This window comes from Gavialis gangeticus, unplaced genomic scaffold (assembly GCF_001723915.1).
Source record: "Gavialis gangeticus isolate Ggan-Ray unplaced genomic scaffold, GavGan_comp1, whole genome shotgun sequence".
In the NCBI taxonomy this organism is placed as follows: Eukaryota; Metazoa; Chordata; order Crocodylia; family Gavialidae; genus Gavialis; species Gavialis gangeticus.
Genome location: NW_017729033.1, coordinates 69263576 through 69273989, shown reverse-complemented (window position 1 = coordinate 69273989; position 10414 = coordinate 69263576). Strand labels below are relative to the sequence as shown.

The window sequence follows — 10414 nt, the reverse complement described above, 5'->3', positions numbered from 1 at the left end:
CGCCCACCCCCCCCCCAGCACTGCCTCTCTTTGGGGTAGTCCATTCTGCTGTCTTTCCCTCTAGAGCCCACAGCAGGAGGCTCCCAAGGGGAAGGCAGCAAAGTTAAGGGGGGAGGTTTGGGAGGCTATAGCCACTCCAGAATTCACCTTAGCCTCCCACCCCTGTAGCCACCCTGCTTCCAGTGCTGCTTCTGCCACAGCCCAATGCCCGGCCCCAGCCCAGGCACCTGCACCAGGAAGAGGCTGGTGTTGCCCTGATTACAAGTCTGCAGCAGGCAGCTCGCCTCTGCGCTGCACACAAATGCCTCCCCTTGGGGTGTATGCAGCAGTAGGGAGCTGCCCACCCCTCCCCCCCACTCCCCTGGAGGAGCTGTCCACAGCTGTGTCCTGCTCTTGGCCCTGGGGTCCCATTCACTGCCCTTACTGGGCAGTGCCTGCCCCTGCCGCACACCCTTCTTCACCATGGGGCCTCGATCTGCCCACGCCCCTTCCACCCCACAGAGTTACTTGCAGGGCACTGCTCTCCAGGCTGCTGGGCTGCATTCCTGTAAATCGTCTGTCGGATTGCTATAAGCCGATGTGACCGGTTATTAACTGGCCACTGGTATTGGCCAAGAAAATCTTCTATCGGTGCACCCATAGTTGCCTCTTCCCTATTTTCTAAGGAAAAGCATTGTTGGGTGACAGGCAAGAGTTTCAAAATTTCAGGCTCTGGTGGCAGGTTGCATCACAAACATGACGCATCTGAGGGATCTCACCCAAAACTTTGCCTCACTTTTAGAATTTCATTTAAAGCAAACACAAGATTTGCCCAGGATTATATATTTTTTTTTTTTTTTTTTTTTTTTTGGGGGGGAAAAAAAAAGGAAGGGCAGAGGAAAAATTTTTTTTTATTTTTTTTTTTTTTTTTTTTTTTTTTTTTTTTTTATGGGGGGGAAAAAACTAGGAAGGGCAGAGGAAAGAATTTTCTTACATTCTGGGTATAATGTAAGGTATTCAGTAATCCAGCTATCTCTGTCTGATATGGACTTTGTCAAGTCAGCCCTTCAGCTGATGTTTCAGTAGGCTCTGTGTTCATGGATATCTACTTAGGAGTCACCCATAGTGCATGTGTGCAGTCACATGAAGACATAGTTACTTAACTTTATTGTGGCACTTTGAGTCTGTGTTATGCACATACACATTTCACACTCTCCCTATGTCTTTGAAAATCTGAATATCAATTTTTGGTTCAAAAGAATAAGAGAAGGAGCTGTGGTGATCATACCTGTTCACATATTTGCAATCATGTGGGGTGCATGAAGCATGTGCTAATACTACTGGTAACAAAAATCTTTGGCCCAAGTACAGTGGCTATGCACACCCTTAGTTGAAATTGGTATGTGAATATATCTCAAACAACTGTTCTTATAAAGGTAAGAAGGGAGGGAAGTATTGAGTGTCAGGTTTGTTATTTTATGAAGGAGACCGAGTAAGATCAAAACTTGCAGAAGTGTTTGCAGATTGCATTAACTTCATTTGGAGTTGAGCAATGAAAGGGGATTGTCTCCCTTGAGCAGTGCAAAATTGTGCCTTTTTCACTGTATACCTTTCTGGTGCTGTACTCTGTGAATCATGGGTCCTACAGCCAAAGGCATTAATGGCATTGTCCCATTTATGATGTATTGAGTACTCAGGCAAATGATGGTGAGGTGGAGGAGTGTCACTGTAAATGTGGATCTGGTCATGTAATTAAAGCTTAGATGCACAATCTACTTCCTGTTCTTTTGTATGTTTATGGAAGCTCCATCAGTAAAGGACAGTTACAAAGTAGTACTGTATTTACTCAATTCTAAGATGAGGGTTTCTTCGTCATTCATTGGGCAGGGAAAAAAAATCTTGTCTTGAATTGCCTGTCATATCTGGGAGTTGTGAAAAAAGGGCTATTCAGGGAGCCCAGCTGGGCAGGGATGGCATCAGCAGCTTGCAGCAACAGCTCTGCTCCCTGCCCAGATTCCCTCCTCCCTCGCCTCCTTTGCCAGCAAGGAGCCAGGCAGGGAAAGAGGAGTCTGCATGCTGTTGCTGTTTTGGTCTCTGGTGTGCTCCATGTTGCAGAAAGCAGCTTTGTTAGATCCTAGAAAAATGATCTAGATGAGGTTACACAAGCACTTGAATGGCTTTTACAGTATTGGCTAGAGTTCAGCAGATGCTGTTGAAGGTGGTCTAGATTCTGTAACGTCGATTCTGTTATATGCCTGCTTTTCTCCAGCGTACAAAAAATTGTTGCATAATTCCATTTTTGGTTTTGAACAAGCATACACTCAGTCAGCTCTGGTGTTCCTCATAGTGTCTGTAGTCAATGAAAGATTGAAACATTGGGATTCTTCTGAACCAGCATATGGTGTACTATATTGTGTTTGGTCTATGAATAGAATTGAAGTACCGCTTTCACTTTTACACACCTAATCTATCTGGCATTTTGGGCAGACCTTTATTTTTTTTTTTATGTGGGGGCAGGTGGGTAGTAGCTTAGGCATGGTGGTGTCAGAAGAATGTCAGCCTCCCATGTTTAAGTGAGTTGATGATAGGTGGATAGTTGATAGGAGGGAAAGCCTCCCAGCCTGTATTTAGGCAGTATGTCCCTTCCTCCTTTCTTTTCAGGGGCTTCTATTAAGAATTTGCATCAGTGGGAAATTAATTCCCTTTTGGGTTGCAGTAAAAGTTCCAACAGGAGTGTATTATGTCTGTGGGGCTCTTTTCTGATTTACAAGAAGAGAAAAAAGAAGGTGCAGATGAAGGCTGGTTGTGATTCTGGACTTGAACGTTACAAGATGAAGCTTCAGGATGGCAACCAACCCTTCCATGGATTGAGATCCTTCTCCCCAGGCAGCATGGCCTGTTGAGGGGAGGGTGCTGAGGATGTGAGCCCACTGTGGGCTTGGGTCTGCCTTCCCTGATGCCCTCCTCCTGAGGGCTTCTGTGGCATAGCAGGCGGGACCTGTCATGGAATGGCAGGGAGGCTTGGTGCCACTGCCAGGAGCTCCATGCTGCCATGGCAAGGCACCCTTTGCCCACCCAGCAGCAGCGGTGGCATGGAGTTGTCCCCTGCTGCTGCTGGATAGGCAGGGGACACCCTAGCTATGGCGGCATGGCTGGTGTGAGGCTCGTGGCATTAAGAGTCTCCTTATCCAGCTCTGCTGTGGAGGCCCCAAGGGGAGGGTAACAGGGTGGGGAGCCTTGAGCCTACAGTGGGAAGTCCATCCACACCCTGTCCACACGTCTGGGAAGCATGTGCCCTCCACCCCATGCCTTCCTGCCTGGGAATGTGCACAGCAGTGGGGAGCCAGCCGCCCTGCCACTCCCAGATGAGCCAACCAAGGCTCCGCCCTGCTTCCTCAGCTGGGCCCCACTTTTCCACCCCATGCACTGGCCCACCTGGGCAGCACCCCTTGCCTGCCTTCCTCCCTCTTCCTCACTGTGGGAGCCTTAATTTGCTTTCCCCCCATAGACTTACCTGAAGGAAGCTGCGGGAACTCCTCCACTCTGCTTGGCTGCAATGTGCATGTGGGCACACGTGTACACATGCTGCCTCCTGCCTGATCATCCTCCTCCCACTCCCCCCAAGCCCCAGGCAGCACCTTGTGGGTTAAAACTCTGCTAGCTTGCAGAGAGAACCCACTGTTTTTCTACTTTTTGAAAGGAGAACACCTATGATCAACTTTGTGACCCCATTTTTTATCATTGAGACCACAAGGTTGGGAACCACTGTCTTAGGCTATGGGTCCTAGTTCCCCTCACCCCTTGCTTCTCCCCCTCACTCCCTCCTACTTGCCTGCCCTGCTGCCTTCTAACTCCTACCGGGGTACCATGTGGCTTCCCCCTTGCCAGACTGCGCCTACCCGAGCTAAAAGATAAGCACTAAACTAACCAGTTACCACTGCACTAATCAGTTGAACAATTAATTGTTTAACCTTTCACATCCCTAGTTCCAGCTGTTCATTTTAGCAGACAGTTTATAAATGATCGAGTCTTCAGTGAAGGGATGAGATCATTCATAGATCTGTCTGCAACACTGATAAAACAAAAGTTCTAAACTTTTATTGCAGAGGAGTTCAGGATCACCAGTTTCTAGCATAAGCGTACTACAGATGTGAAATGAGCAGTTGAAAAAAATAACTGATAGTGGAAAAAATGGACATTCTGGTGTCCAGGTCTTTACCACCAGGGGCTTACAAACCATGGCAAAGGCAGTGATGTTTCAACCACCTATGTACTGGAGTCAGATACTCCAAGGAATTAATGAAGTGGGGTTATACTATTGGTTCAGCCACCTGTGACTGACACAGAACCTCACACTATGCAACATCTGCTGCAGTGCCCGCTGCTTGAAGCCACACATACAATGAAAGGCTTCACCAAATACAATAAATGAGCGCAAGCATGCATAACAAAATGATTTAAATGTGGTGTACAGACACTAAAAGAAGATGCATAAGCATACCCATTTCCCTCATGTTTAGGTCTCCCACAAACTTCTGTAATTATCTTAATTCCAAAAGCGATCATATAGTTTGGACAGGACTCAGAAAAACTAAGAATGCTACCTTCAGCCTGGACAGGACACTCAGGGCTTTCAAAGTTAATTTGGTTTCTAAGCTAGCTAGTTCTTCAGTAAGATTTGACATCCCAAAAAGGAGGACATATCCTTTCTCTGGGTCTATGCTCCCTGCACCTTACAGCATGCTGTCAGGATCGGAAGAAAAAGGTTAATCTCAAATGTAAAATCTATTAATAGCAGAAAGGACCTACTCTGCCTCAGCTAGTAACTTTTTTTTTTCCATTTAGCAGAGAATATCAGTTGCGCCTTTCATGCACTGGTCCCAGACGCAAGGGATTAACTATTAGAAATATGTGGGCTGGCCATGAGGTCTTTCTTGAAAAGTTTTCTCTCAGCAGCCATCTCCTTTTATAGTTCTGTCACTTGATTTAGATGGGAGTAGGCAGGCTAGAATAGTTCTGATGTTTATTTGTAAGGTGTGTGCGCATGCTTTTTTTCAGAAAACATGATGGGTCATGCTGTTTCTTTTTAAGCCCACACCAGCACTTCAGGTGACAGCCTACATAGTCCTTACTAGAGATTTCTTTAAAAAACAAACAAAAATACTGGATAGTTCTGTGTATTTAATTCTACTACTAGATTGTAGGAGCATCATGGTTTTAATGCTTATTTTTCCAGGGCTCTGTTAGTCATTTAGACTCCTAGTATCTACCTTTATCATTTCAAGTTGGTGCTTGTGTTCCTTCATCAGTGGAACGGATGTAAAAACACACTCAGAAGAGAGCTTGCATGTGGGTTTTTGTCACGTACCTACTTGTTTCTCTCATTACTGCAAGAAGACTTCTTCTATAAGCTTACCTTTTATATAGTATTCTGAATATAGCTTTTGCTTTAGTTTTCGTTCCTGCACCAAGTTGTTCCAACTAAGGCCAGGACAATTTTATAAATGATTGAGTTCTCAGTCTTCAAGGCTAGGACTCGAGATGGAAAAGGGGGGGTTCTACCAATGGTATAGCCCAGGGGCAGGCAAAATATGGCCCACAAGCTGGATCTGGCTTGGTAGGCCATTCTATCCAGCCCATGGGGGTCCCTCCAAAAGACAATTTTTACCAGCCTGTGGCTGCCCCTCTGAAAGCCAGCAGAAGGTAGGCTTTTGGAGGTTGTGTACCACTGGACCCTGGCAGGCTCCGTGCTTCCGCCTCTGTGGGGCTCCCGGTACTCCATCCTCTATGTGGAAGAACTGTGCATGATGGCACATGACTGGACAGCTGGTGAGTGGGGAGGTGAGTCCCTGCCTTCAGAAGGGGAGGTGGGTGTGGAGTTTGTGGGGGGGGGAGGGGAGCGGGCGTGGAGGTGGATGTTGGCTCCCCTGCCAAGGCACACAGCCCCTGCTGCCAAGAGTAGCAGCAAGCCCTTGGGGTGCCCCTGGCCCACTGCAGGTAGAGCTGCTCAGTTGCACGCCCCTCCAACTGAATCCTGGGAGCTGCATGTGGTGGCACGGAGCCAGCCTGGCCTGGCCCATCCCACTGACATGTCTTCAAACCGGACTGGCCTGGCTCAGTGTTAGCACATGGGGCTCTTGGCACTGCAGACAGGAGGTACACACCACTGGGTTGGGCTGGCTCCATGCCTCCACATGCACCTTCCAGCACTTCAGGTGGGAGTTGTGCATGGAGGCACAGAGCCCACCTGGTCTGATGGTGCGTGGCTCCTCTTGGCTCTCAGTCTGTACACTATCAGGCCAGAAGGACTTCCTGTCTGGCCTATGCGACGCTGGTCAGGCCACAGCTGGAGTATTGTGTCCAGTTCTGTGCGCCCCATTTCAAGAGGGATGTGGACAACATGGAGAGGGTCCAGAGGAGGGCGACCCGCATGATCCGGGGACAACAGGGCAGACCCTACAGTGAGAGACTGCGGGACCTGAACCTATTCAGCCTCCACAAGAGAAGGCTGAGGGGGGACCTGGTGACCGTCTATAAACTCACTAGGGGGGACCAGAAGGGTTTGGGGGAGACGCTGTTTCCCCTGGCGCCCGCTGGCATAACAAGGAGTAATGGGCACAAGTTGATGGAGAGGAGGTATAGATTGGACATCCGCAAAAACTACTTCACAGTTAGGGCGGCTAGGAGCTGGAACCAACTTCCAAGGGAAGTGGTGCTGGCCCCTACCCTGGGGGTCTTTAAGAAGAGGCTGGATGCCTACCTGGCTGGACTCATTTGAGTCCCGTTTTTGTTTTGGGGTTTTGTTGTTCTCCCGCCCTGGCGGGGGGTCGGGCTAGAAGATCTACTAGGTCCCTTCCGACCCTAAATCTATGAAACTATGTCTGGAGACATGGGGCTGGCCTGGCCTGGCCTGGCCAGATGGTGTGCAGCTCCTGTCTGCAATGCTGGAAACTCTATGTGCTGGTATGGAGCCAGCCTGGTCTGGTTTCACAGCATGTGCCAGTGGACCAGGCTGGGCCGACTCTTTGCCACCATGTGCAGTTCCCAGGATTCAGCCAAAGTCACAGGGCCAGGAGCACCCCAAGGGCCTGCTGCTGGTTCTGCTGCTGGCAGCAGGGGCTGTGTACCATTGGAGGGGTCCCCCCCCCCCCAACAAACCCTCCCCCCCAACACTATAGAAGAGTAAGACTTTTTTATTTTGAGCTATTATGCAATCACCTCTCTATATTATGCAAACACATGTAAATCAGGACAAAAATATTTTTTTGAAATAAAATTAAAATATGTTATAATAGATGTTTGACCTTTAGCATATGATTTGTTTTTTGTTTTTCCTGGTTCCAAGATGACTTCCTCTATTCCCAAAGGAGTACTTCTGGGGGCTTAGGAGGTGGTGTGTATGTGGGGGGAATGACTTCTGGTGGCAAAGGTCAGGAGTTAGGGGTAGGGTTTCTGATCCCAAGATGGTGATCAGGGGTGGGGCACCTAGCGAAGGCCAGAGCTACCCTTGCAGTCCTTGACAGCAACCCCAACTCATGAAGTAGCCCTACAGCTGAAATAATTGCCCACCCCGGTGTAGCCTCACTTTTTTTGTTTGTTCCCTGGAGCATTTGCTTCCAGTTCATAAGCCACTGGTGGTAAAGACGGCCACTGGAAAAGTGCTCAACCAAGATGGCAGGTACTATTCTAAGCCTGCCTACTCCCACTTATCTTTTCTGACAACTTGGTCTTGGATACTGTCCCAGAGGAATGCATACATGTCCCAGGGTCATGAATGGAGAGGTCTGGGAAACATGATGTCCCTAATGACTTTTTTTTTTTCCTGCTAGGCAGATAGTCTGTTATATTCTGGGCTTTGTTTTTTTTTGTTGTCCAGTAAGTGACAGTAATGCAGTCTGAAAGTGATGAATAAATACAAAGTTCATTGAGTCAGATCCCTGTCTGGAAGGAAGGGGTTTGCTGAGAAATTCCTTATTGCTGTTGCTGGTATCTGGTTATCTGGGATAATAGGCAAATCCATTAAGAGCCTGAGATAATCTGTATTAAGATGAATTTGGTGGGTTTTTTGGTAACCTAAGAAAAAAATAACGAATTAAAGGAAGTCAAAACTGGAGTACATGAATCAAGTCCTAAGAAACATTTCTAAATATCAAATATTTATTTATATAATTTTTGTCCTGTTGACAAACACACAAAGATTGTAAAGATAGATATAAAAATTCTTTACATCACATATTTTACTAAATGCAGTTGCTGTACTTAAAGTTTATTTTACATTTTCTTGTCTAAAGCAATCTCGCAGACTGAAGAAATTAAGGATTTACCCACATGAGAAAATAACCAAAGGTGTGGATTTAAATAAATAATTGCAAATCCTCTTATGGATGCTCTTTTAATACTGAGAATATTTTGTTCAGTTTAGCTTTAAATGTTTCCAGTTGACTTAAATACAATAAAAGCAGCTCCCAAACTGAAATTGGCATCCATGCAGGGGGTTGCACCAGTTAAACTGTTTTTTAAAACAGACTTAATTATGGTAAACCAGTATAACTTTCTAGCATAGACAAGACTTAAGGACTGCCTGTTCCTGCTGCCAAAAATTTATAGGGATTTTGCCACCATCTTCAGTATCTGGCTCTAAATAACCTGTGAGAAAAATGGTACAACTTATTTGAAGGTAAGTTCTGTTGAAACATGCCAAGTTACTGAAAAATAAGACTCTTTTTCTGAAAGAGATTTAGTTGCCCTGTATGTGGTGTAAGGGTAGTAATAAAAATCTCGGACAAACTTAACGTTTCTAAAATGGTGTCCTTTAAATGTTTTTATAAGCACTTAGTATAATTCATTTTTTCTCTTGGCTTGATTAAAAAACATTTTATATTGGTAATAGCTTGACTGCCTTTTGTTTTAAACTTCAATACAATGTAAGGTTTTATGTAGAAACAGCAATTATGCTGGTTCAGATGTTGCCACAACATCTTTTCTTTCCACTCCTCCCCTTACCAGAAGCTTTCTTTGAAATCATGTTAAGTCCTCCGGATGTAGCTTGCTTGTGTATTTATTGTGTGCTACTTAAGATTTTTATCTTAATGCTGGAAAATGCTAATTAGGAAGTTGAACCAATTGTGCTTAAAAACACAGATGATGTTTAATAAGGGAGTGGTATTTCCCATGGTTGAACTGGTTTCCCACTGTTTACCACTAAAAGGAAACCAGTAAATTCTTACTGCATCAGAACACCGATTAAAACTGGGTACAGGTCTGTTTATATGCCTGCAGCTCTTCATATCTTTTTGTTCTTCTAAGAACTAAATGTATAGAAGATGTAGCCTGCCATTGCATGTTAAAGCTTGAATTGTTGAAGCAGCTAGAATTGCTTGATCTGCCTCCAGGGTAAAACTTATAAGTCCCCTATATGTATTGAAGTGTTTGCTGTATTTTGGTAGTACAGCAGGAAAACAAAAAATGAAGCCTGCAGCTTGGGCAAGTTGCAACAAGTACGTAACTTTCCTACAGTGGAAGTTTTGTATGCAAGTCTCAAGTTGAGCTTGGGATGCTTTCAGAGTCTCATTAAGGAGGTACAGTTACAGTTAAAATGGTCAATTTGCCAGTTATTTTAGTGCTATTAATGCCAAAGCCTCCCAGTATGAATCTTTCTGAAAATTTTTTTTAGTAGTGTGCTCTTTCATACAAGTGAAACAAATATGCCTATTTAGTTATATCTGCATATGATATACAAAATGTGAAATGAAATCTTGAATTTTACTCTGAGATTTAATACCTTAAATAGCCTGTCTATAAGAATATTAATGTTTAATTTTCGGTCCCAGGAAAGGAACTCAATAAGCCACTTCGGGATAAATTCACAATTCTGTATATCAGTATGTAGATTTTTATGACTTGTGGCTTTTCAATTTAAAATATATCAAAGCTCTTTGAAAACTGCTGGAAACTCTTGGCCACTTCTGGTGATTAGCTGTCTCTTACTCACCAACTTCTATAATATAACTTCCCCCTCCTTCTTTTTTCTTTCAGCCTTTTATACTTCTTGTCTTTGTACTGTATTTGGAGACCTTTCACCAGTGTTCTGCTACGTACCAGGTGACTCATAGCTGTTTACATCTTTGTGTCTACTCACAACCTTAAAGCACAAATTGAGCTCCTGGGGAAAAATGTCTTGATGAATCCATCCAAAGGATAATAAAGTGATAACTTACATGATTGATCAACAATGGCTTCTAAGTGGTAAGTCCATGTTCAGAATCTTTTTATATTACCTAACTTACCTAGATTATTTAAATGCCTTCTTCTGCTTATGTCCCCATAACCCAGGGGGTGGGCAGTTATTTGGGCTGGAGTGCCACATAATAAGTTTGGGGGGGGGGGGGGGGGCCCCAATTCAGGGGCAGCAACCGCCCGGGGTTGGGGGGGAAGG

At 45.2% G+C, this 10414-nt stretch overlaps 1 protein-coding gene across 3 annotated transcripts in view; it reads left to right on the top strand.

Moving 5' to 3' along the window:
- The window catches only part of FRYL (FRY like transcription coactivator), a 376409-nt gene that overhangs the window by 24711 nt on the left and 341284 nt on the right, over window positions 1-10414 (top strand). For all 3 annotated transcript variants that reach the window (XM_019525974.1, XM_019525975.1, XM_019525976.1), the window contains exon 2: window positions 10015-10224. In XM_019525974.1, the coding sequence (XP_019381519.1) occupies window positions 10197-10224 (28 nt within the window). In that variant the 5' untranslated portion in view covers window positions 10015-10196. The remainder of the gene's footprint in view (window positions 1-10014; window positions 10225-10414) is intronic.